At 47.6% G+C, this 26,205-nt stretch overlaps 2 protein-coding genes across 3 annotated transcripts in view; both read right to left on the bottom strand.

Moving 5' to 3' along the window:
• Nucleotides 1-25,932, bottom strand: part of LOC143266708 (H-2 class I histocompatibility antigen, Q10 alpha chain-like) — a 74,257-nt gene extending 48,325 nt beyond the window's left edge. The window contains exons 1-6 of the mRNA XM_006997707.4: nucleotides 25,045-25,932; nucleotides 24,588-24,857; nucleotides 24,074-24,349; nucleotides 20,826-21,101; nucleotides 20,589-20,699; nucleotides 19,476-19,669 (exon numbers count right to left, since the gene is read on the bottom strand). Of these exons, the coding sequence (XP_006997769.2) occupies nucleotides 19,605-19,669; nucleotides 20,589-20,699; nucleotides 20,826-21,101; nucleotides 24,074-24,349; nucleotides 24,588-24,857; nucleotides 25,045-25,252 (1,206 nt within the window). The 5' untranslated portion in view covers nucleotides 25,253-25,932 and the 3' untranslated portion in view covers nucleotides 19,476-19,604. Of the gene's footprint in view, nucleotides 19,670-20,588; nucleotides 20,700-20,825; nucleotides 21,102-24,073; nucleotides 24,350-24,587; nucleotides 24,858-25,044 lie in introns of the transcript that reaches the window.
• Nucleotides 5,300-13,286, bottom strand: LOC143266773 (H-2 class I histocompatibility antigen, Q10 alpha chain-like). 2 transcript variants are annotated; one of them, XM_076558114.1, is made up of 11 exons: nucleotides 13,166-13,286; nucleotides 10,923-11,168; nucleotides 10,359-10,493; nucleotides 9,919-10,188; nucleotides 9,341-9,616; nucleotides 8,526-8,801; nucleotides 8,303-8,410; nucleotides 7,696-7,728; nucleotides 7,520-7,566; nucleotides 7,309-7,402; nucleotides 5,300-7,105 (listed from the first exon to the last, which is right to left on the bottom strand). In XM_076558114.1, exons 3-10 carry the CDS (start codon nucleotides 10,414-10,416, stop codon nucleotides 7,313-7,315), a joined length of 1,158 nt encoding a protein of 385 aa, XP_076414229.1. In that variant the 5' UTR covers nucleotides 10,417-10,493; nucleotides 10,923-11,168; nucleotides 13,166-13,286; the 3' UTR covers nucleotides 5,300-7,105; nucleotides 7,309-7,312. The 2 variants fall into 2 exon arrangements, with proteins under 2 accessions (XP_076414229.1, XP_076414228.1); XM_076558113.1 differs by lacking the exon at nucleotides 13,166-13,286 and adding an exon at nucleotides 11,373-11,812 and having other exon boundaries at nucleotides 6,458-7,105; nucleotides 8,526-8,806; nucleotides 9,346-9,616.
• Nucleotides 25,933-26,205: the final 273 nt, after the last annotated feature.

Genomic DNA, 26,205 nt, shown 5'->3' with positions numbered 1-26,205 from the left:
CTGTTTCTTGGGATAGATGATTTGTCCCTTTTCTTCAGTTGTCTCATATGTCCAGTGTTCTTCAAATTCCTTAACCTTCATTCTCCTAAAAGACAAAAACAAAAACCTTTCCCCAAGACTAATTTTGGGGATGTTTCCTTTTGACAAGTTATTATTTGATTAAATAAAAAGGCATGTGTTATTGATACCAGTTAGTTTAAATTGGATGTTCATGCTGGTTGATGAATTATCACCTCCTCTAATTAAGAGGTCTCTCTTGTTCAAATCGAACCTTTATCAATTTTGATGGTACCCACAGCTTATCTTCTCCTGTAGAAACAAAAGCAAAACCTCGTCCCCAATGTAATACATACCCTGGTTTCCATTCTGAGGTCAGCACATCCTTAAAGTATATAGGCTGATTTAATTCTGTAGTTTTTTCTATTATCCAATGTCTCTCTGCAGCTGTTGTTCCTTTCTCATTGGCATTCAGAAAATTCAAAGTTAGAAGAGCATTATGCAGTCTATTTCTGGGAGTTTTTGTTACCCATTTCTGTTTATTTAGCATATCCTTTAGAGTTCTGTTTGATCTTTCTATAACTGCTTGACCTGTAGGATTATGTGGTATGCCTGTAATATGCTTTATATTGTAATAAGCAAAAAACTGTTTCATTTTAACAGAGACATATGATGGAGCATTGTCAGTTTTGATTTGTGCAGGTATACCCATGATGGCCATAACTTCTAGCAAATGAGTGATTACAGAATCAGCTTTTTCAGAACTCAAAGCAGTTGCCCATTGAAATCCTGAATAAGTATCGATAGTGTGGTGTACATATTTCAATTTTCCAAATTCTGCAAAGTGAAACACGTCCATCTGCCAGATTTCATTTCTCTGAGTACCCTTTGGGTTACATCCTGCTGGTAATGGCGTCTGATTGTAGAAGGAACAAGTAGGACATTTCTTTACTATTTCTTTGGCTTGTTGCCAGGTTATGGAAAAACCCTTTTTTAAACCTTTACTATTATCGTGATGTTTTTTATGAAATTCTGAGGCCTCCAGCACATTTCCTATCAATAATTTATCAATCTCATCATTGCCTTGTGCTAGAGGGCCTGGCAGACCAGTATGGGATCGAATGTGAGTTATATATAAAGGATGATTCCTTTTCCTGATTGTATCTTGTAATTGAATAAATAATGAAGTTAATTCTGAAGCATCATGGATAAATTCTGCAGTCTCAATATGTAACACCACTCTTTCAGCATACTGAGAGTCAGTTACTATGTTGAGAGGTTCTGAAAAATCCATTAATACCAACAGAATAGCATACAATTCTGATTTTTGAACTGAATTATACGGACTTTGAACCACTTTACTTAAATTTTCTGATTTGTAACCTGCCTTTCCTTCTTTGTTGGCATCTGTATAAAATGTTACGAACTCCAGATATGAGTTTTTTGCCGTACAATTCGAGGCAAAATCCAATCAGCTCTCTTTATAAGATCAATTCTATTGCTTTTGGGATATTTGCTGTTAATTTCTCCCAAAAAATTACTGCAAGCTCTTTGCCAAGGTTCACTTTCTGTCCATAATTTTTCAATGTCCTCCTTAGTTAATGGTACGACAATTTCTGCTGGGTCTATGCCTGCTAATTGACGAAGTCTCAATTTTCCTTTGTAAATCAAGTCAGAGATTTTTTCCACATAAGTTTTTAATTTTTTATTTGGTTTATTTGGTAAAAATATCCATTCCAATATAATATCTTCCCTCTGCATTAATATTCCAGTAGGAGAACGCCTAGAAGGTAAAATAACCAAAATGCAATCCAGCTTTGGATCAATACGATTCACGTGTCCTTCATGCACTTTCTTTTCTACCAAGGCTAATTCTTTCTCAGCTTCAGGTGATAATTTTCTTGGACTATTTAAGTCCTTGTCACCTTCTAAGGTTTTGAATAAATTAGTCAGTTCATCATTTTTTACCCCAACAATAGTTCGTAGATGAGAAATGTCTCCAAATAATCTTTGAAAGTCATTAAGAGTCTGTAGTCTCTCTCTCCTAATTTGCACCTTTTGGGGTCTAATTTTTTTGTAGCTCTATTTTATATCCTAAATAATTAATAGAATCTCCTCTTTGTATCTTTTCAGGAGCAATTTGTAATCCCCAGCAAGGCAAAATTTTCTTTACTTCTTCAAATATTATTTCTAAAGTATCTGTATTTGAGTCAGCTAGTAAAATATCATCCATATAATGATAAATTATAGATTTAGGAAATTTTTTACCTATCACTTCCAATGGCTGTTGTACAAAGTATTGGCACAGAGTTGGGCTATTCAACATTCCCTGTGGGAGGACCCTCCATTGAAATCTTTTAACCGGTTGAGAATTATTATAAGTAGGCACTATAAAAGCAAATCTTTCTTTGTCTTTTTCTTGTAAGGGTATTGAAAAGAAACAGTCTTTTAAATCAATAACTATGAGAGGCCATCCTTTTGGTAACAGAGTAGGCAAAGGCATCCCAGATTGTAGAGAGCCCATTGGCTGAATTACTTTATTAATTGCTCTAAGGTCTGTTACCATTCTCCATTTACCAGATTTCTTTTTAACAACAAAAACAGGAGAATTCCAGGGGCTACTTGATTCTTCAATATGCTGAGCATTTAACTGTTCTTCTACCAGCTCTTCTAAAGCCTGGAGTTTCTCTGTTGTTAAAGGCCATTGTTGGACCCATACAGGCTTGTCTGTTAACCATTTTAAAGGTAGAGCTATTGGTGTCTTTGGAAGATCATCAGTCATTGTGCCCTGTTCTTGTATAATATGGATGGCTGGTGACCACTCATTAGAATAATATCTTCTAATATTTCTCTCAGTAACATGTGTTAGGTTATGATTTGTTTCTGAGATTGGAGGGATGTTAATCTGAGTATCCCATTGTTGCAACAAGTCTCGACCCCACAGGTTCATAGTTATGTTAGCCACATATGGTTTTAATTTTCCTCTCTGTCCTTCTGGACCTATACATTTGAGCCATCTTGCACTCTGTTTCACCTGAGATAATGTCCCAATTCCTAACAGTTGAACGTTTACCTCCTGAAGAGGCCAAGTTGCATGCCAAAATTCTGGTGCAATTATGGTAACGTCCGCACCTGTGTCTACCAGACCAGACAACAAAACACCATTTATTTTTATCGTTAATTTTGGTCTTTGTTCATTAATAGAAGTTTGCCAAAAATTTTTCTTTATGTTTTCTCCTGAATTTTTTATTCTCTCTGTTTCATCAACCTGACCAGCATGATTTATTCCAATAGACATTTGGTTATTTAATTGCTCTCCAGAGCAGGGATTTCCTCTATGGCTGCAGGAAAGGTTTGAACTGGATTTGCACTGGGGGCCTGCGCGAGGCCCCTCTGGGAGTTTCCCGAAGACTGAGGCAAAGGATTACCCTGTCTGTCCTTTGTTGATCTACATTCGTTGGTCCAGTGTTTTCCCTTACCACACCTTCTGCATACTCCAGAAGGAAGGGACATTCTGTTGCCATTGTTCCTTGAATAAACATTGCTTCTAGGAATGACCTGTTTACAGTCCCTTTTAAAATGTCCTTGCTTTCCACACCCAAAACATCTAACATTCCTCAAACTTTTTGAAATTACTTCTCCTACCCACGTATCATCATACTCATCAACCTCAACATTAATTGTTTCTCTAATCCAATCTTCCATAGGTGCAGATCTTGCCCTTAATGGCCTGATTATTCTTTTGCATGCTGCATTCGCATTCTCAAAGGCCAAAGATTCAATTATTGCCTTACCAGCTTCTGAATCCGAGACCATTCTCTTTACTGCTGAAGCCAGTCTTTGTAAAAAATCTGTAAAAGACTCTTTTGGGCCTTGCCTCACCTTTGTAAATGACTCAGATTTTTTTCCTGGTTCCTCAACTCTGTCCCATGCATTCAAGGCTGCCGTTCGACATAAAATTAGGGTTTGGACATCATATAAACATTGTGTTTGTGCTGAAGCATATTGGCCTTCTCCCATAAGCTGATCCTGGCAAACTTGTATTCCTTTATCCCTCCATTGTTTTTCTATGTTTTTAGCCTCCTCCTTAAACCAAGTCAGAAATTGAAGTCTCTGGCTGGGTTCCAGAACACCTTGTGCAAGGTCCCGCCAGTCCTGTGGTATTATCCTATTATATGTTGACCAAGAGTTTAACATTTGCTTTACATATGGGGAATGCATACCATAAGATACTATTGCCTCCTTAAACCTTTTTAAATCCAACATTTCAATTGGAGCCCAATTATTTTGTGTAGCCATCATTTGATCAGGCATCTGCTGTACAGTTACAGGATAAATTAAGGGTGACTGTGTGAAAACAGGCTTTCTTTCTACAACCTTATGATCCACACTTGAACCAACTTCACTGTTAATTGGATAAATTAAGGGTGACTGTGTGAAAACAGGCTTTCTTTCTACAACCTTATGATCCAAACTTAAACCAACTTCACTGTTAATTTCTTCTGTCTGAATTTTTACAGGTTTAACAGGTTTTTCTAAAGCTGTTATCCTGGTACTTAAATCAACTATCTTTTTAAATAGTAAAATGAGAATAAGCATGGTGATAAACTGCATAATTCGATCAACATTAATCTTCTCATATAGTTGTTCCATTGTCAGACTGCCTAAAATTTCAAACAAAACCCAATTTTCTTCCAATGTACACAGGAAACCCATTTTTTTAAATGTGGAAAAAAATTGTCTTTTAAATAGTTTCCTTTATGACTTACCAAATCTGCGTAGAACAGTAGAAATTCCAGCGAATTAAATCTGCGTAGAACAGTAGAAATCCGAGGGGATTTTCAAAACAGCCACCTAGTGTCCCAGGTGTAAATCCAAAGAGAAAGAGAGAGAGAGAGAGAGAGAGAGAGAGAGAGAGAGAGAACAAGAAAGCGTAGCTGGCTAAAGTTTAAATGCAGCCACGTGTTCCCTTTTGTGCCTAGTCAAGGCTTGGGTCTGGCTTCCTTAAACTCCGACCACGTGCTTTGGCTTTACAGGCAGGGCCCTGTTCGGCAGGGCAGGTCTGAGTTGTTTGTAGCACCGGCTTTAAGCAAGCTGCTCACAGACCTAGGCCGGGGCTAGAAGCTGCCGCTCGGACTAGGAAGCCGGCAGCTCGGACTAGGACGTCGGCCGCCCGGTCTGCCGCCCTTGCGGGACAGCGGACCTGCCGCCAAGCCAAGCAGTCTTTAATGGATTCTTGCCACGTTGGGCGCCAGATATAGATGTAACCAACCGTCTTATCAAACAAGAAACACAGAAACAATGCAAAAGAGAAAGCCGAGAGGTCAGAGCTCAGAGCCAAAATCTCACCCTTCCGCCTGCGGTGTCCCAGCCTCCCGAATGAGGGATCTCTTTCCTGTATTTTGTTCTGCCTTCTCATTGGTTGCAAACCCAAACACGGGACTGCCTCGTCGCTGTCTGAATGCACAGCCCCCTAGGTCTTAAAGGCATATGTCTCCAATGCTGGCTATATCCCTGAACACACAGATATCTATGGGATTAAAGGCGTGTGCCACCACCGCCACACTCTTGCTATGGCTCTAATAGCTCTGACCCCCGGGCAACTTTATTTATTAACATACAATCAAAATAATATCTCAGTACAATTAGATTACCACCACAACGATGTTTCAGTGGATGGGGCTCAAAAGAGCAGCAGAATCTGAAAGCTTTTCAATCTTTCTTTTTTTTTATTTTTTTTTATTTTTTATTTTTTATTTTTTATTTATTTTTTTTTTTGGTTTTTCGAGACAGGGTTTCTCTATGTAGCTTTGCGCCTTTCCTGGAACTCACTCTGTAGCCCAGGCTGGCCTCGAACTCACAGAGATCCGCCTACCTCTGCCTCCCAAGTGCTGGGATTAAAGGCGTGCGCCACCACCGCCGGGCCGCTTTTCAATCTTTCTAAAGAAGCTGATGATGTTGGTCAATGTCTCGTCAGAATGTAAATGAAGAAGGTGAGAAGTCCAGGACCAGCACACCCAAGACTCAGCATCCTGTTACTCCATGCGTCCTGACACAGACGGTGATGTTCTGGAGAAACAGTGCACTGAGGAAAGTGAGGACAAGCCTGCAGAAGAGCTTAAACTTTTGGCCAAGTGAGTGAAGGAAGCCTAAGAAAAAATGCCAGGAGCAGATCCACAGGAGATGCAGGCTGTCTCCACTGAACGCTTCCATTTAGATATATTCGTTTTAAATGGGTCTTTAGAAGTAACACATAAGTGATTAGACCTTCAAAAAATACCTGTACTGGGCCAGCCAGATGCTCAGTGGGTAAAGGCGCTTGCCTCCCGGTGTGCCTTCCCTGGACCTTCATGGTGGACAAAGAGAACAGACTCCAGCCTGTTGTCCTGTGGCTTCCACACATGAGCTATGGCTCTCACACATACACACACAACAAGTAAATAGATTTATGCCACCTTAATATAAGAAGATAGAAAAGATGTTTATTAAACCCCAGCTCTACTAGTCCACAATTGTTTTCTGCACCAAAGCCTTAGATCCCAATTTGGCCTGAGTAAAGGATTAGGGGGTGCTACTCAGCGAGCTGTGGGTGAGGGGATGGAGTTCTGTGTCCAACCCTGTGCCCTGTCATGATGTGACAAATACCTGATGGGAAGCCACTTAGGGAAGAGATAGGTGTCAGGTCTTCAGAAAGAGAGTGGGGCCCACCTCTGTTCACAGTGGCGAGAGATGGCCTGCTCATGTCCTGGTCAGGAAACAGGAAGGGGGACTCCAGTGCGCTGCTGCCTTTCTCCTGAGACTCCAGCTGATGACTGGGCCACCTTACAGTTAAAGCGTCTCTTTCCTCCTCAGTTAAACCTGGCTAGAAACACCCTCACAGACACACCCAGGGGGTGGCTCCTAGGCGATTCTAAGTTCAGTCAAGTTGACCATGAAGATGTCTGATGGGAATCAAAACAAAAGATTCCATTCTGAGCCAGGTGGTGGCGTCGCATGCCTTTAATCCCAGCCCGTGGGAGGCAGAGGCAGGTGGATCTTCCTGAGTTGGAGGCTAGCCTTGTCTATAGAGTGAGTTCTAGGACAGCCAGGATTGTTTCACAGAGAAACCCTGTCCAAAAAACAAAAACAAACAAACAAACAAATAAATAAAATTAAAATAAATAAAGATTCCATTCTGCAGAAGCTGTTCCAGGAGCTTCCAAAAAGTAGAAGGTGGAGAAGTGTGGATCCCTGAGGGAGGAGACTAAGCAAAGGTCTCTGAGAGCCACAGGGAGACAACACCAGCAGAGTGGTTGGAGGACAGGCAGATACCTTTTTAGAATGACAAATCGATTGGTCTACAATGTCTGGTGTGGCCTGCATGATCCTCATAGTGCTCAGTCCTCCAAAACCGAGGCGTCGTCTCCTACAAGATTCAGAGCACACTCAGGTTGGTCATGATAAAGTGGTGACTCCAATGTCCAGGTCCACAGACTCTGCAGCCCCGTCCTGTGTCCTCTGTCTTACCCCGTGTCTCACTCACCTCATCATCCACAGCAGTCTCGCGAGAGTCTTGGCGACTGTCCCTGCCTAGGAAAGAAGAAAGCAGGACCTGGTCAGGCTTCAGAGGCTTGAGGCGGAAGGTGGGACTTAGAACTAGGGGCCTGGTGAGCTCTCATGGCCCCGAGGGTCACAGAGACCACTCCTCACCACACTTACTTGCTTCCTGAGTGGTGCTCCTTTCTCTCCCACCTGAGAAAAGAAAACCATGTATGGGTGGCATGGGAGCAGGCAGTTATGAGGGCCTAGTCCAGTGGTTCTCAGCCTTCCTAATGCTGGGACCCTTTAACACAGTTCCTCATGTGGTGGTGACCCTCAACCAGAAAATTATTTTCTTGCTACTAGTAACTGTAATTTTGCTACTGTTATGAATCATAATGTAAATCTGATATGCAGGATATCTGATGTGCATCCTCCAAAGGGGTTGTTACCCACAGGTGGAGTGAGAATCACTGGCCTAGAGGCAGCCCCTTAGTCCTGAGCCCAAGGGAGATTTCCAGAACTGAGGTGATGTAATACCTTCCTGGAGTTTTGTTCTCAGTGAGACCTCTGCCTGTGACAGCTGGGCATGAGGTCTCAGTCACCAGAACCATCCCCAAGCAAAAACTTCCCTTCAGTCTCCTCTGCTTTTGAAGGTTCAACAAAAACATCCCAGACTAAGCAGACAGGGATGTGGGAAATACATCCCATTAAGCAGGGCACACTACTACCTATGGCCTGACACCCTCAGTGAGACAGGAAAACTCAGAGCACATCTCTTCTCTACCTTTATCCTTCTTCATACACCTGATGACGATGACGACGACGATGATAAAGACGATGGAGAAGATGATGATTAAGGCATTCCTGCTGAATTTCTGGTACAAAGTAGGCTCTGGGAAAGGGAGGGGAAGTGAGGACCACCCAGCTCTCAGTGCTGACCCTGTTCAGGGTCCCCAGAAGAGCTAGGGCTTACTAGGACCCCAGTTCTGCACCCACACCCTCCTTACCCCATCTCAGAGTCAGGGGCTCAGTCAGCCCCTCATGGACCACATGACATGTGTATCTCTGCTCCTCCCCAGAAGGCACCACCACAGCTGCCCACTTCTGGAAGGTTCCATCCCCAGAAGGTCTGGTCTCTACAAACTCCATTTCCTGAGTCAAGTCTTCCCCATCCAACTGCCAGGTTAAGAAGATCTCAGCAGGGTAGAAGGCCAGGGCCCAGCATCTCAGGGTAACATCTCCTTTCTGTATGCAGTGATGGGTCACATGTGTCTTTGGTGGGTCTGAGGTAAAGATTTGGGAAGATGAGGCATCTTGCTTTCTTCTGGGGACTCAGCAGTGTTCATGTGACCATTCTGGGAATGGACAGGAGAACTGAGGTGGGATTAGGAGGTCCATATATTAATAGACCCCAGCTAGAGTACACACAGGCACTGGGGTATCTGTTCTTTGGGGTGGTCTAGGATGTGAGTGTGACAGTATAAGGTAGGAGGCCTCAGGGCTCTGCAGACTGATGGAGGGGAAGGGCTTCTGGTCCTGAGCTGAGTGAGGGCCACGAGACTCAGAAAAGCTGGAGTCAGACTCCAGAGACACTGAGTGTGGGGCACAGAAGAAGGCCTGAGAGAAAATCCCCCGTGTGTCCAGGGCCATAGTCAAGGCTGACCTTCTGTAAAAGAATGAGTCTCTGTATGGGAAAAGCAGCCTGGAGTCTCCCTCTCCTTATTCCTCAGCCCAGTGCCTGCTGGACAGCGTTCTTCCTAGAAAGTGCCCCAAGCCTTTCCTCCACACTACCTAGGAAAAGCAGGGAGGGATCACTAGGTACCTGAGTGCAGCAGGGTGGCTTTCCCTAACTCCAAGTATTTCTTCAGCCACTCTATGCACATGCCCAGCAGGTACGCCCTCTGGTGGTGGGCCTCGCCCACGTCCTCTAAATTGCGCTTAGAGATCTGTGAGGCCAAGTCCTTTGTGGTCCAGGAGCGCAGGTCGTCATTCAGGGCGATGTAATCCTGGCCATCATAGGCCTCCTGACAGTACCCGCGGTGCTGGCGGCCTTCCGGCCCCAGTTCGCAGCCGTACATCCACTGCAGAGTGTGAGGGTCTGTGGGGGTCACGGTGGTCAGCGCCACCTAACGGCCACCCCCAAACCCCCACCCTGGCTCTTAGTCCATAATTGACCTTTTCAAAACAACAACAACAACAACAACAAAAACAAAACAAAACAAAAAAAACTTCACAATGGAAACCTAAACCAAACTCTTCGGGTGTTTCCTGCTTGAGGATCTTGGCAGGTGTTTGAATGAAACTTCCACCCAGCAGGCCTGGATGACCCAGGCGCGTCCCAGGTGCCCCGTTCACAGAAAGGTGGAGTCTGTGATCACAATAGTGTGTGTGGTCACTCACCATTTTCACTCTGGTTGTAGTAGTGGAGCAGGGTCTGAAGGTTTAATTTGAAGTTCTTCCCTGTGTTCCTGGCTTTTCGTGTCTCCTCCTCCCAATACTCCGGCCCCTCCTGCTCCACCCATGGCGCCCGCGGTTCTACCCTCAGAGTCTCCGAGTCGCTGTCGAAGTGCACGAACTGCGTGTCGTCCACGTAGCCGACGATGATGTACCGGGGCTCCCCGAGGCCGGGCCGGGACACGGCGGTGTGGAAATACCGCAGCGAGTGCGAGCCTGGGGGCGGCGCGCGGTGAGACCCCGGAACCTAGTCCCGGCCCAGGGTTCCCGGTGAAGGCAGGGGAGACACCCGCCAGGGCAGCTAAGGTGAGCTGACGAGGTACCGCCCCCACCCGGCGCCCTGCTCCTTCCCGCAGAGTCCCTTTCGCTCCCCACCCCTCACTCACTAGCCTGGGTCTGGATCAGAACTGTGGTCAGCAGCGTGAGCCAAGAAGCAGAAGACATGGTCCTCACTCGTGGGGCCTGTGGACCTTGTTCCTGTTGACTGTGGAACTTTCAGCCTCCTTGTCGCTGATTGGCTTCTGTAGAAACAAGGTGTCCAATAGGAATGAGAATCGTGAGTGCATCATTGGTGTCCACAGAGAAGAACCTGATCAGGGTTGAGAGACAAATTGAAACTGTGCATATGGACAACCAGTGCTGGGCACCACCCTGGCGTCTTTATTAAAGAAAATGCTGTAAGAGCCATGACATGACCTGGGACTTTAATCGGTCCCCTGTCCTCTGGCTCTTATAACTCTTGGGCAGCCATGCATGCCCTGGATAGTGTGCCCCGCCTGGGACTCAGCCCGGCCAACCCGCAGGAACAGTCCCCACACCTAAAGCAAAACTCAGACTCTCACAGCGCATCCCTCGGCCTCCTGCGGACTCTCGAACACTGGGGTCAGGGGAGATTCGGGTCGTCCGTGGGATCGTGAGGGGTCGTGACCTCCGATTGGGGAGACACTCACTGTCCTGACTCTGGTGGTAGAGGTGGAGCAGGTTCCGAAGTCACGTTGGGAAATTCTGTGTGTGCTCCTTGAATATCCGCGTCTGGCGCTCCCAGTACTCCGGCCCCTCCTGCTCCACCCACTGAACAGGCAGCCTGGCTCTCAGAGTTTCAGCTTTGCCGTCGAAGCTCAGGAACTAGGAGTTGTCCGAGTTGTCCCCGTAGCCAATGGCAATGTACCGGGTCTTCCTGAGGCCAGGCCGGAACTCTATGGTGTAGAAAAACCGTGGCGAGTGGGAGCCTGGGGGCGGCGCGTGGTGAGATCCCAACCCTCCTCCGGGGACCCCTGGCAGTTGCGCGGGCCGGGAGGGGAGCAGGGCGCAGGGGCTCTGGACGCGGTGGAAAAGTGGTGGGAGGTTCTGGTTGGACCACTTGGGGACCCAGCTTGCAGCTTGCTCAGTTTCTCCCCCACCTCTCCCTGAAGAGACTGGTTCCCTCCAGATCTTGTACTCATCTGCCTGGGTCTTGGCGGAGCCTAGGGTAGCAGCCAGCAGCACCCTGAGGATGCTGAGGACGGGAGTCCTGGTCTTTAGGGTTCGCCAGAGTCAAAGCACAGTCGATATGGTCCCGGACTTTGTAACTTGTCCTCACAGAGATTTCTATCACGTTCTCTAGCCACTGACAGAGTATGAAGTGAAACCAAAAGTCTACACTTCCCAGCCCAAACCTTACATTCAGTTCTCAGAGCGTGAAAGCCACTTCTGAGAACTTGGGACTGTATCCTACCTCCTTCCTCAGCACGAGCTCTGTGTATAACACTGTCTCCCTGAATCCAGGCCCAGAATCTGTCTGATGGTAATCCCAGTGGAAAACATCTGCACAAATGCAGCTGTTTTGCTCTTTCCAACCCCAGCCCCAACCCCAGTGTGAAGACCCAGAGCTGGTCAGGAATGCAGTGGAGAAATGGTTTCTCTTTAAAGCAGGAGGTGCTGGCCTGAAAGCATCACACAGACTCCTAGAGACTAGAGTCCTGTGTTCACATGCAGAGGCTCACATGCCAAGCCTGACTGGTCCGGATTCTGTGTTCTTCCTATGTGAATGAATGAGTTAAAGCAGCCTCCTGCCAGACCCAGGGTCTCCTAGTGTTTGTCCCCAGATGATGCATCCCTGGTCCCAACTGTTGTGTTTTACAATGATCTTCATTCCACAGCCTAAGTTTGTGTGAAGCCAGAGCATAGCTTCAGTACAGCTGCCCCCCTTCCTGCAGGTGCCTGAATGCAGCCAGCAGTGAAGCTGCCCACATTCCATGTGTGGTTGTATAGACACTCCTGTGATACAGTTAATTAATCAATCAGACAGGTTAAGAAGTGAACAACTTCACAGAGCAGGACCATCGCCATGACTGGCTGTTGTGTGCTCACACTTTGGTGATGAGAGATGACCATGAGCTGAGGAGAGGAGGGAGATGGATAGTGCATGGTGTGGGACAGTGGTCTGAAAACTGAGGTGGCCTCTAAGTACCTCAGCCCTGTGCAGTGTGGACAGGGTGGACACTGACAGAGGATGGTTCTGTGTCAGGTGGCATCGACCAGCAGGACAGAGATTTGATTCCATTAGGCAGAGAGATCAAAATGTAAAATCTAATGTTATTTCTATCAGTAATGTCTGTTATTTTCAGACCTCAGTTAAACAAAGGTCACTAGCACCATAGAAAGTGAGCTCACCAGAGACACAGGGCTTATCCAGAATATAGACTTCTTGGATTCACAATCAGGATGATCAGAATCCTCACCCATCTTCCTGAAGTCACTCTATGGTGTCACTTTTAACCAATATGGCTTCCCTTGTTTTCCTGCTATTTCTGTCCTCAACTCCTACCTTCTCCTGAAAGCCCATGATCTCAAACCACAAACTCAGCCCTTGGAGAAGATGCTGACATTTCTCACCCTGACTCCTGACCACGTAGGCTGCACTTTCTCAGCCGCTGCCCTTATGGACCCAGTTAACAATTTCCTCCAAAGTTATTTTTTATTGTTGTTTTTATTTTTTGTTTATGTAGTTACTCATTTATTTTTGAGATAAGGTCTCACTATGTGGCCTTAGCTGACCTGGAACTCTCTATGGAGCCTAAGCTGGCCTGGATCCTGCTTGCTGCTGCCTCCTCCATTTGGCATAAAAGGTCCATTTTCTGTGGAACCCCTGTCAGGGTGGACCTGTGCCTTCTAACATTCTCATGGCTGCAAGTACACAAATGTCCTTTCTCACCTCCTCTCGCTTGCCGGGGGAGAGTGCAGTCTTGCCAAAGGTAGGGTTTGTGGACCAAACCCCAATTTGTATTAAGGCCACAGGAAGTCCATTCTGTGGGTATTTTCATCATGCCAGCCACACTCCTGTGGGACAAAAGAACCTCCCTCAGACCCTCCAATCCCAAGGTCACACACAGTGCCTCAGGCAAGTGCCCTTGTCAGGTCTGAAAAAACACTAATAAAAGTGTCCATTCAATCAACCAGAATACCTCCTTGTCCTGCCCCTCCCCCCTCCTGGAGAAGACTGTCCCTCCTCTCACCAAGTCCTTCACAGTCCTCTCTGCAGTCACAATGGGGGGAGGTCCTAATGGGCTCCTCAAGGGTTCCATCTGCACTAGGGAATAACAGTCCTGGCACCTCAGTGCCAGATTCCTGCCTGTTGATATTTCCTTCATACTACAACTTCCTCACTTCTCAGTGTGACTTCTTGCACTGTCCCTGATTCCTTAGGAGTATTCTTCCTGTGTGGATGTAATGCCTTGTCTTCTGAGATGTGGGAAGATATTTCCACCACTGTGCTAATAAGTCCTGATCTCTAACTTCCCTGGAACAACCAACTTCCTGCTTTCATTTTTGAGGTGTCCCCCCCCCCGCCCCCCGCAGAGTTTCTCTGTGTAGCTTTGCACCTTTCCTGGATCTCACTCTGTAGCCCAGGCTGGCCTCAAACTCACAAAGATCCTCCTGCCTCTGCCTCCCAAGTGCTGGGATGAAAGGTGTGCGCCACTGCCCGGCCATTTTTGAGATATTAAGAGTTGTTCATCTATACTCCTTTTTTTTTTAATATTTATTTGTTATGTATACAGTGTTCTGTCTACATATATGCCTACAGGCCAGAAGAGGGCCCAGATCTCATTACAGATGGCAGTAAGCCACCACATGGTTGCTGGGAATTGAACTCTAGCCCTCTGGAAGAGCAGCCAGTGTTCTTACCCTCTGAGCCATCTCTCCGTCTATACTCCTCTTAATCTTCTTATACTTATATAAGCTCATGCATGGTCCCAAGCCTGAGCATGCTCGCGCACACTAACACACACAGACATACACACACACACACACACACACACACATCCTTGCTGTCAGCATGGCATGCTGGCTTTCCTTTCTAGCCTCATTGTTCCCTGTGGTCTATGACTCTGTGAGCATGGCTGTTTCTTTCCTCTGAATACCTAGCAAAGGTCACATGATGGTTCCCATTGCTGCTCGTTTTTATTCTCATTTTCCCAGGATGGATTTGGTTGCTGCCTGGAATACACCCAGAAAACTCTGTCACTTTCAAGGCATCTCTACAGTCCCCATCAACACAGATGTCTGAGGCCAGCCTGGGATTCCTCCTCAGAATCCAAGTCCACACCTGGATTTGACGCTCTAATTTCTGGTGGCTTGCTCACTGCACAGATTACTATGCAAACTCAAGACCTCAGAAGCCCCAGACTACTGCTTTGAATACTAGGGAAAGAATGTAAAGAACCCCAGGGGAGTTCAGCATCTCACTCAGGCAGTGTTGGATTGCCAGGTGCTGCAGGAAGCAGCAGTGTTGGTTCACTTGCAGAACAAAGAAAATCCATGTCCTGGTAAGGGCTGAGGGGACTGACTCCTGAGGAACTGTTTGCTTCTTCCCTGCACTGTCTTCAGAGGTGGCAACCGGCCAGCCACCTTCCTCCCTCTTCAGCACTTACTTTTACAGTCTGCAGAGCTGCTGAGCATGAAGACACTGTGGTCACACCAACAGGCCACCTCTCACACAGGAACCTCTCTCTGGATTCCCTGGTGTTCAAACTTCACTCCAAGGCCCAGAGCCAGCTCAGGGCAGCCTCATGGACCACAACAGGCAGAGCAGCCATGGGCTCCCCTGGGCAACTGGGGTGGTTGAGAGCTGGGAGCTGGGTGAGCAAAGGCACCACGGGCAGCCAGGATGAAGAGAGTGAAGTCCTCCCTGCTGTCATCTGTGACCTGAGCTTCTGAGTCCTTGTCCTCCTCTGGGACAGCTACAGGCATCAGAGTCTGCTGGGCTCCCGGGTGTCCACAGCCAGCTCCTGCAGCTGGATGCACTGGTGAGACTCAGCACCCTGCATACTGCACTGCACAAGGTGGGCTGTTCATGGCCTTTTGTTGGATTGGTGGCTCTCCTGAAGCTGTGTAGGAGCTAAAGATGCCTGCAGGCCTGCCATGGAGTCTCAGGGACATCTCTCTCTCACTTGCTGAAATTGTAGGGACCCAGAGCTGGAAATCTAGTGAGGGTGAACTCAGCAGAGGTTCTTACTGGAGGAGCAGCCTGAGGTCCCCCAGGTCTACAGTAAACTGAATCCAAGGTGTTGGGAGAAGTGTCCTCTGGTTTGGGTCTCATACAATCCAGGGAATGGAGACCCTCAGCTCCCTGGATTGTGCTCCTGGCTGTGGTGAACTCCTTCCTGTAGTGCAGTGGGCCACAAGAATATATTATAGAGATTCAGCTGTATATAAGAAGTTATACCTTCATTGTCCAAGGAGTCCTTTAAGAGGAAGCCATTTATCAAGGAATATTTGATGTTATTTAGCTTCAAATATATATCTGCCATCTTCTGCTATGAAATTCTTGTGTGCCCATATCCTACTAGGCCATATAGCAAACAGTTAAGCTCCTCAGACTTACTGCTGATCTACTAGGTAACAGACCTGCAGAGCCTAGAAGACAGACTATAGATGCATAGCTTTGTTTCTGTGCAAATGAAGCTCAGACCATCCCTTTCCTTTAGGCCTAGTAGCACTGCAGAGCTATTGACTCAGGACAAAAGGGCTTTTTGAATAACCAGGTGCATTAAAGACTGGAGCAGAATTCCTGGGTCAGGCAGAGCCAGTGGCCACAGAGAAGAGAGGAGGCAGAGTTTCTCAGAGCCAGGAGAAAGGAGCAAGGGAGGAGAGATGGAAGAGGAAGGAACAGAGGATAAAGATGAGATTGAAAGCATAGGAGCTTAGTTAGGACTCTGAGAAGACAGGAAAAGTAGGTACAGAGGAGCTGAATGTGAGGACAGAGATGAAGTTGTATCAATGGAATTTTGTCTTAGAGACATAAAGTAAAGAGATGGAAGAGCATGGTGCACATAGATTCTTTTCCCTCAGATAACCCCAGATTAGACATAGCATCTTCCCCAGGACCCTGGGAGGAATCTTCTCAGGGCAGGCCTCTGGTAAATTCCCAACTGTAGTAGGCAGTTCAGGTGGTCTTGATCCTCTCTGGCTGTGAGGTGCAGGCTAGCAAAATGTGGGGCAAGTTGAAGCCACAGTGGCAGGTGGGGATGTGGGGTGGGGGCTGGTGCACCTGCCTTGGCAGCTCCTGCATCCGGTCCACGAGGTGGCACTGGATGCAGGTGGTGATGCCAGAGCACACCGGGCAACTCAGAATGGAGTTCTGGTTGATCTGCAGGGTGAGTGCCAGTGTGGGGTCATCTCCTGGCAGGGAGGAGGGTAGGTGTTGCCTCAGAGCAGCCCTGTTACACAGGACCAGGAGACCTTGGTGACAAGTCCCCAAGAGCCACAAAGAGCAAGATCCCAGTGACTCTGAGGCTCTCCATCATGTGGTGGTGTTGCTGGCCTCATTGTGTGTGTTTGCTGCATTGAGAAGATCCAGAGCTCCAAAATGAGAATTCCAGGCACAGCTTGTCTCCTCCCACCTGGAAACAGGAGGCTGTCTCCTCTCCAGTTCAATCCCAGAATTCTGTGCCCAGGTCTGACTGTATGAAGCAGCTTCAGAGTCCAGGGCTTCTGGTTGGCCTGCCAGTCCAGCACCAAGGACCTCTCAGCTCCTGTGAGCTCACAAACTCAGAGCTAACTGTGCCCTGCTGCTGATGATCTGTGTGCTTGTGGATCCCGGGTCTCACCTGGTACAGGTCACTCAGTTTTTCCTCTCTGGATGACTTTTTGGTGCATGACTAAAGCAGGAGTCTTGCTCCAGGGCCCTAAGCCCCAGGCCTGAAGGTCTAAGTGTCAGGTGGTGGGACACACCATGCAGGTCCCCTCACAGTCCCCTGCCCAGCCTGTCCCCAGTGCTAGTAGCCAAGCATGCCCCTTGTGAGCCTCCAGGAGGAATGTTCAGATTGGGGTTCTGGTGGGAAGGAGCAGGATCTAAGAAATGTGAATTGTCACAGTGAAGGCAAAAACCTGAGGGTGGGCTCTGGGACCCAAGGATGGTCCTGGGGCTGCACTGCATCTCCTCCCCCTCCTGGGGTCTGGTCTGCCCCAGGCCTCTCAGTCTCCTGAGGTTTTCCCTGCAGATGTTTTGTCTTTGGCTGGATGAGCTGTATTTGGTGCACCAAGAGGTCTCTGGATTAGGTGGCTCCTTTGCAGGTCAGCAAGCCCTTTGTTCAGGCTCCTTTTTAACTACTGAATGAATCATGACGTTGTGTTTATTTGTGGGCTCTCCTGTGATGGTTCACACCCACATACATGGTATAACATCTGAATGGGAATAAACACATCTCCTCAGAGGCATGTGGTTTCTTTGTTGAAAATGTTTAGGATCTTGCCAACCAGCTCTCTGAAAGCTATAGCCTATTGTGGCTTTCTAGTTACCCCATCTGCAGCTGCCCCTCACCTCCTCACCTCTACCTAACTGTAGCTATTTCTCAGGCCCCCTCACTGCCATTGTCCCTTCCCAATCCGAGGTTGCGTCTGAGAGTCTTCATACTCAAGTCCCAATTAGTATCCAAAAGGAAGTCAAGGTGTGAGCCCTCTGCAAGATTTCCTGTGGTTGCAGTGACTTTTTTTTTTGCTGTTTGTTTGTTTTGTTTTTATTTTGAGACAGGATCTGTCTATGTAACTCTGGCTGTTCTGGAACCCATTATGAGCAGACTGGCCTAGAAATTAGAGATTCACCTGCCTGTGCCTCCCATGTGCTGGGATTTAAGGTGTGCAATGGCGTTCTTACAGCTTTGCTCTCAGAGCAGCAAGAGGAGCCTCTTTCCCCACCCACCCAGGGCAGTGTCCTGGACCCTGAGCCCCTGGCTGTCACCCTTGGGCCCCAAGGTAGGACACCAGCACCATCTGAATAGAAACAGGCCTGGTCCTTCCCAGAAACTAGGGAGGAGAGGCACAGCCTGGAGGGCCCAGGTTGACCTGCCACCGCTGCCCTGGTTGCTCATAATCCTGGACACAGGTCCTGGCCTGGCAACGTTAGATCACAGGCTGTGTCAGCATGTGGTCCTACAACAGATGTGGAGACCAGATCCAGGAGGTGGGATGGTCTCTATATCAAATCTGTTGCTCTGATTGGTCAATAAATAAAACACTGATTGGCCAGTGGCCAGGCAGGAGGAAGTATAGGCAGGACAAGGAGGAGAAGAATTCTGGGAAGTGGAAGGCTGAGTCAGAGAAACTGCCAGCCGCCACCATGATAAGCTGCATGTGAAGACACTGGTAAGCCACAAGCCATGTGGCAAGGTATAGATTTATGGAAATGGATCAATTTAAGCTATAAGAACAGTTAGAAAGAAGCCTGCCATGACCATACAGTTTGTAAGCAAGATAAGCCTGTGTGTTTACTTGGTTGGGTCTGAGCAGCTGTGGGACTGGAGGGTGACAGAGATTTGTCCTGACTGTGGGCAAGGCAGGAAAACTCTAGCTACAAGGTGACAGAGCTGAGGAGCGACCACATCAAAGCCCACCCCTTATGAGACACATCTGGGCACAGCACTGTTTATGCTCAGCTCCCACATCTGCATCTTGTCCTGTTGTTCGAAATTCTTAAATGGTCTTTTAATTAAAAAACAAACAAAACCTGAACCAGATATTGAGGTAAAAGCTGAAGATCAGAGAAGCAGAGCAAGCTATAGCCATGTCTCACCTCACCAGCTCCAGGAATCCTCTGACTGAAATCCTCCCAGTCCTCACCTGAATGGGTCTCAACTGAACTGCTTTTGGTTTCTATCTCCTCACACCTTATATATTGTTCTCTGTCCAGCAATGCCACTTCCTGGGATTAAAGGCCTGTGTGCTTCCCAGTACAGGGATTAAAGGTGTGTGCCACCTCTGGCTCTGTTTCTCTCCTAAGCTGGATCAGCTCATGTAGCTCAGTGTGACCTTGAACTCCCAGAGATCCAGATGGATCTCTGCCTCCAGTGTTATAGAATTAAAAATGTATGCCACCACTGCTTGACCTCTATGTCTAATCTAGTGGCTGGCTCTGTCCTCTGATTATCAGGCAAATTTATTAGGGTATACAATGTATCACCACAATGTCCAGCTGGATATTCACAGCTCGAGGAACACAGATTCCAGAAGGTTCTCCATGCTGCTAGTTATTTCCTTTATAAAAATTTAATAATTCACTGTTTCATTTACCCACCAATCAAACATCAGGTGAAGAACTTGAACAATGAAGTTCATGTAGAGACACTTATTTTCAGTGGGGAAGTCATGTCTGCAGCTCAGGGCAGCATGGAGCTGATTGGATGGAGATGTTCCCTCCTGTTTGCTGAATTAGGGAGGTTGGCTGTGGAAGGAAACACAGGGTGGTGTGGTGAGAGCGTCCGAGTGAGCAGGGGCTGCACATTGAGCCCATAAGATCACAGGGAACTGCAGACAGTCTTGCCTAAAAATAACTGAGGGGCTCAGGCATCACAGCAGAGCCCTGAGCAGATCATATGTCACTCAGTATAGACCAGACAGATGGATTTATGCTACAGAACAAGAGTCATGAACTATCACTGTGAAGACAACATCCCAACCATCCACCACTCACTCACAGGACCACATTCTCAGAGTTGCTGTGAACCATTCACATCCCCTTTTTCCCTCCCCCATTCGATCCTCAGTGTGTCTTTATCTCAGTCTGTTGGTCAGGGCTCTAGGGTAAAAAATGAACAAGATTTCAGAGGATTTGTCTGCAGGAGGAATTATGGTCTGGCTGAGCTTCTCACCAGCTCCTGCTCCAACCAAAGACCTCAGGGACAAACCTTACCCAAACCTACCTGCAGCCTGAGCATAGTGCACAGTGATTCCACATGTGAGAAATAAAGCTATGAGACTAGGGAAGCTCTGAACCCCAGGAAGTTTCCAGAACTGACAGCAGACCAGGGAAGAGTCAGGAGACATGAGCAAGGAGGTATGAAGGGTATGAACCCATTTCCAACCTGTGAGTCCTCAGCAGGGGCATTCTCCTCTCACTTAAGCTCTCTGACCACTGAGAATGATGTCCCCATCACTTCCACCATGAGGGTTAGGAATCTATGCTTCATTTTCCCAATGCTTTACAGTAAGGTGACTGTTAGCACACAGACCCAGAGATGGGCAGAGTTGCACATGTGTGTATGTGAGTGAGTGTCTTCCTATTCAACCTGCACCTTTCTTGAAGGTGCTGAATAAAAAACAATACAAAACAAAAAAATGGCCCAGACCCTGCCCTTCCATACCTGTGTTCTTCCTCATCCACATCATAACACCTCCAATGATAAAACCTAAGATCACTACAGCTCCAAGGACAGCACCAACCATGGTCATAATGGGGAAGGACTGAGGAGTCTCTAGGGAAGGAAGGGAAAGGAAGGGAAGGTGAGGGTCATGGTTCCAGCTCTCAGGCCTGACTCTGCCCAGGGTCTGTAGAAGGCTCCAGCTATCTGAGTCCCATTTGTACCCAAAGCTCTACTTACCCCATCTCAGGGTGAGGGGCTCAGGAAGACCCTCATGCTGCACATGGCATGTGTATTTCAACTCTTCTCCTAAAGGCACCACCACAGCTGCCCACTTCTGGAAGCTTCCATCCCCTGCAGGTCTGGTTTCCACCAGTTCCATTTCCTGTGTCTGTTCTTCCTCATCTCTCTTCCAGGTCAGGGTGATGTCAGCAGGGTAGAAACCCTGGGCCCAGCACCTGAGTGTGACATCACCTTGAGATCTGAGTTGATGGGTCACATGTGTCTCTGGTGGATCTGAGGGGAAGAGAAGGAAACTTGAGGTGTTAGGCATTCTTCCTGGGGACTCTAGCAGGGTCCATGAGACCAACATGGGAAGGACCAGAAATGTTGTGATGGAGGCCTGAAAATCTCCTGTGGCATAGATATAGGGTCCTGGATAATCTCATCTTTGGCAAATTGTAGATATGGGTGAAAGGGCCCAGGGTCAGTGAAATCTAGGTGTCATATCAGGAAAAATGGACTTCTCTCCTGACTGGGTGAGGCTGAGGGATCCAGTATCACTGATGTCATACTCCAGAGACCTTGATTGTGGACAGAGAGAACTGGACCTGAGCAAGGCTGTGTCCCACACAGGTCTTCAGACTGATAGTTAACTGCTTTGGTCATTTCAGGGACTTTCTCCTCTTTCTTGCTGAAACACACTCTGAACTGTCCTGACAGAAGTGTGACCCTGGGAGAGTCAGTCCCTGAAAAAGGGTCAGGACAAGCCATAGCACTTTTCACCTCCCACATGGGAACGATTGGGAGAGAAGGGAATATTATGTTATAAGCAGAGACACCCAGAGTTTCCTCTAAAGCCAGGATGGAGACAAAGGTGTACACTTTCCTCCATCTTATTTGATACAGTGATGATTTTTTATAAACTATCAGGATTAGACAGAAGATAGGCTTAAAGAAGATCCTAATAGGAAAGGAAGAAGTCACTTTGTCTCTATTTCCAAATAGCATGTTTCTTTACTTAAAAGACCCTGTTGAGTTCACAGGAACATTCTTGGACCTAATAAACATTTATAGTTGCAAAATACATAAATTAATGTAAAAAAATAGGCTTCATTTTTGCCAGCAGTATATTTTTATAAAAAGTGATTGCAGAATGTACAACATTCAATGTCATTCCACCAGAATCAAGGGTTTAGAGATATATCTAACCAAGGAAATGGAAGAACTTTACAATGAAACTTCACGATAGTGACACAGGAAACCACAGAAGAGAACGTTAGAGGATGGAAAGACAATCCATGCCCTGGACTGGCAGAGTTAATGCTGTGACAATGGCCACACTACACACATTATTATATAGATTTAAAGCAATATTCCCCAAACCAATGTATGTCATAGCTTTAGGAAAAAGACAAGAATCTGTACAGATGACAAACAATGTTCAGGTGTTACAATCCCAACTTCCAATTATACTAGAGCTATAGTCACAAAGATGGCCTGGAACTGACATAAAACAGACAGGACAATAAGGCATAGGACAGAGATCCTGTAAACAAGATGACAAAGCTATGCAAGCTTAATTTAGACAAAGAATGCTAAAAACAAGTTGGACAAAAGATTCCATTCTACACATGATGCTGCAACACTGTTTTTCTGCCTGAGAAGATGAATTTAGGTTCTCACCTTTCACCTTGTACAAAAGTAAACTTGAAACAGAGCGAAGACCTTATTAAGTTCAAACTTGAATCACCCAAACCTCAAGAAGACAAGCTAGGGAAAACCCTTCCAGATCCTGGGGTAGACAAGAGCATCAGAATAGGGCAACAACACCACAGGAACTAATAAGGCCATGCATCAGCATGAAAATAAAGTCTCTTCACAGCACAGGACACAGTCAGCAGAGTGACCAGAAGCCTCAACAGGAGGAAACTTGTACCAGCTGCAGACAAGGGACTAGAGTCCTCAGTTTACAGAGAACTGCAGAAACTACATACCAAGGATTTAACAATGTCAATCAACTCATGGGGAGAGTACCGAATAAACAGTTATCCTAATAAAAGAGAAAACCACAAATAGCCAGTATTCTTAGTGTGTTCAGTACCTCTAGCCTTCATAAAAATGCAGATTAAATCTACTTTAGGGGGCTGGAGAGTTGGGTCAGAGGTTAAGAGGACTTGATGCTCTGGCAGGGGACCTGGGTTAGATGCCCTGTATGTAACTCCAGTCCCAGGGGATCTGACACCCTCTTCTGACCCCAGACACCAGGCACACACGTGGTGCACATCCACACATGCAGGCAAGACTCTCATCCACATAAAAGAATGAAATAAAATGAAAATTAAAACTGCTGAGATAGCCCTTCACCCCAGTGACCAACAAATTTGACAGAAAAGAAAATGCTGGAGGGGATGTGGAGAGGGGAAACACTCACTGCTGAAGGGTTTCAACTTAATACAGACGTTGTGGAAATCATTTTGGACATTTCTTTAAAAAATTAAAAATAGAACTACCATATGACCCAGCTTTTTTATTCCTGGGTAGAAGTCCACGTCCTACGGTGAGATATTTACACCCCATGGTTATTGTTGATTTATTCACTAGAGTAAAGTATTCGATTTACTCCATCAACAGATGAGCAGAGAATGGGAATTTGGTACACATATAAAATGGAATACTATTGGGCTCTAAACAATGTCATCACAACATGTATACTATTAAGAGAGGTCACACAATTTCAGAAAGAAAAACTACATTGTTTTTCCTCATATGGGGGATATAGCCAACCACATATGAATATATGTCAACAAGTGTAGATATGTGTATACTCTAACAGGACCAAAAAAGAACAAGAAATGCTAAATACTGGGGATGAGAAAGGAGTGAATGCAGGTAATGGACTTGAGTTATGAAGCAGGTTATAAAGCTAATTGTTTTCTAGTTCTATCTCTGTCATGGATTTTCTTTCTTCCATTTTCCTTCTTTTTGCCTGTTGGTGTCCGATAAGTGCATGAATTATATTGATATCGAATGTGTAAAATCCAAAGTGAGTCTGCACAAGTTCATGGCTCCTCTAACTGTAGAGAAATTCACTAAGGTGTATAGCCTTTGTTCTGTATAATTTCAGCGTGTGTCTTTTTTTGTAATAAAGTTTTAAAAAAATTAAAACCAAGAAGAGACAGGGGCATGACCCCAGCTGCGGGGTTTTTTTCTTCCTCAGGTCTGAGCCCAGCCCAGGGCAGAGGGAAGAGCTGCCCGCGGCCCTGCACCTGTGCGCTGCAGCGTGTCCTTTCCTATCTCCAGGAGTCTGCCGAGCAACGCCACGCACTCGCCCTCCAGGAAGGCCCTGTCTCTCTCTGCTGCACCAGCCTGCTCCCACTTGCGCCGGGTGATCTGCGCCGCCTTGTCCGCCGCCGTCCACGTCGTCAGGTCGTCGTTCAGGGCGATGTAATCGCGGCCGTCGTAGGCGAACTGACTGTACCCGCGAAGGAGGCGCCCGTCCGACCCCACCACACAGCCGGACATCCACTGGAAAGTGTGAGAGTCTGTGGGGACCCTGCGGTCAGCTTCGCCCACCTTCCCGCCTCGGGGTCAACCGGGGCCCGGCCCACCCGCGGACTCCCCTAAACTGTAAGTGAAAGTAGGTTCCGGTTGGAGGCTCTATGGTCCAGAGTATCTGAGGCTCCCACATTTCGGAAGATCCTCAGACTTGGGACACGGAGCGATTCCGGTAGGTATAAAGGGACGTGGAGGGGTCGTGACTTCCGACCCGCGGTCACTGACCGCTTTTGCTCTGGTTGTAGTAGCGGAGCGCGGTCCTCAGGTTCACTCGGAAAGTCTGCTCGATGTTCTTGGCTCTCTGTGTCTGCTCCTCCCAATACTCCGGTCCGACCTGCTCCACCCACGGCGTCCGCGGCTCCAGTCTCGGAGTCTCCGCGTCGCTGTCGAAGCACGCTAACTGCGTGTCGTCCACGTAGGCGACGATGATGAACCGGGGCTCCCCGAGGCCAGGCCGGGACACGATGGTGGAGAAATACCGCAGCGAGTGCGAGCCTGGGGCGGCGCGCGGTCAGACCCCGACCCTCCTCCCGGGACCCCGGGCGGGTGCGCGGCCCGGGAGGGGAGCAGGGCGCGGGGCTCGGGACGCGGTGGAGAAGGGCGGGAGGGTCTGGCTGGGCGACGCTGGGACGGGGCTTCCCCGGGGGCCGCAGAGTCGTTTCCCTCCCGACCCGGCACTCACCCGCGCGGGTCCGGGTCGGGGCCAGGGCGGCCGCCAGCAGCAGGAGCAGCATGTGTCTGGCCATCTTCCCCATCTCAGATCTGGGGCGTCTGAATTGTAGGCGGTGGTGCTGGTGGTTGGAATTTCTATCCAGCAGCCATGAACAAGGACGCTGTTGATTACTCAAGATCTGGACACCCAATGTGGGTGAGAACAGGAAACTTGTCATCAGTGTCCTGGAAGAAGGACCTGACACAGGAGCTGGAGAACTGAAACTGGGGTCCAGGGGAATCCCCAGTTCTGGGCTTCCCCATACCCGATCTCCCCTGGGGAGAAAGACTTCGCTGAAAACACTCAAAATTGTAATAAAAAGATATGAATACTTCGTTCATTAGAGCTGGGGTCATCTGAGATTTGGCTTCCACACATGGCAGCTGAAAGGGCTCAGATTCCTGCTGACTGTCCCAGGATTCCTCTTCTAGAACTCAGGGTCTCTTTTGAGACTGCAATGGACACAGCAGCTGACTTCCTCAGAGTCAGAAGTGAGAGAGAGAGGGTGGGGAGAGGGAGAGGGAGAGGGAGAGGGAGAGGGAGAGGGAGAGGGAGAGGGAGAGGGAGAGGGAGAGGGAGAGGGAGAGGGAGAGGGAGAGGGAGAGGATGGGGAGGGGGAGAGGGAGAGGGAGAGGGTGAGGGTGGGGAGGGGGAGGGGGAGGAAGAGAGAGAGAAAGAGAGAGAGAATGTGTAATATGCTCAATATCCAATCCAAGATCACAGCCATGCTTCCTTCATCAGGGGAGTAGAGTGAGCAGGTCCTGAACCCCAGAGTGCCAGGGTCTGCCACAACCTGGGTTCAGGACCCCCCCACGTGTGTGTGTGTGTGTGTGTGTGTGTGTGTGTGTGTGTGTTCCCATTCACTATGCACACTTCTTGAAGGTGTGGAATGAAAATATTACTTCAGACCCTGCCACTTCCATACCTGTGTTCTTCCTCACCCACATCATGACACCTCCCAGGATAAAACCTAAGATCACCACAGCTCCAAGGACAGCACCAACCATGGTCATGATGGGGATGGACTGAGGAGGCTATGGGAGTGGAGGAGAAGAGAATGGAAAGTGAGTCTCATGGCCCCACCTATCAAGACAGGATCTGCCCAGGGTCTGCAGAAGGCTTCAGCTTTTC

Source organism: Peromyscus maniculatus, chromosome 21, assembly GCF_049852395.1.
Source record: "Peromyscus maniculatus bairdii isolate BWxNUB_F1_BW_parent chromosome 21, HU_Pman_BW_mat_3.1, whole genome shotgun sequence".
NCBI lineage: Eukaryota > Metazoa > Chordata > Mammalia > Rodentia > Cricetidae > Peromyscus > Peromyscus maniculatus.
The sequence above is the reverse complement of the archived record's forward strand: the minus strand, read 5'-3'. Positions and strand labels throughout refer to the sequence as shown.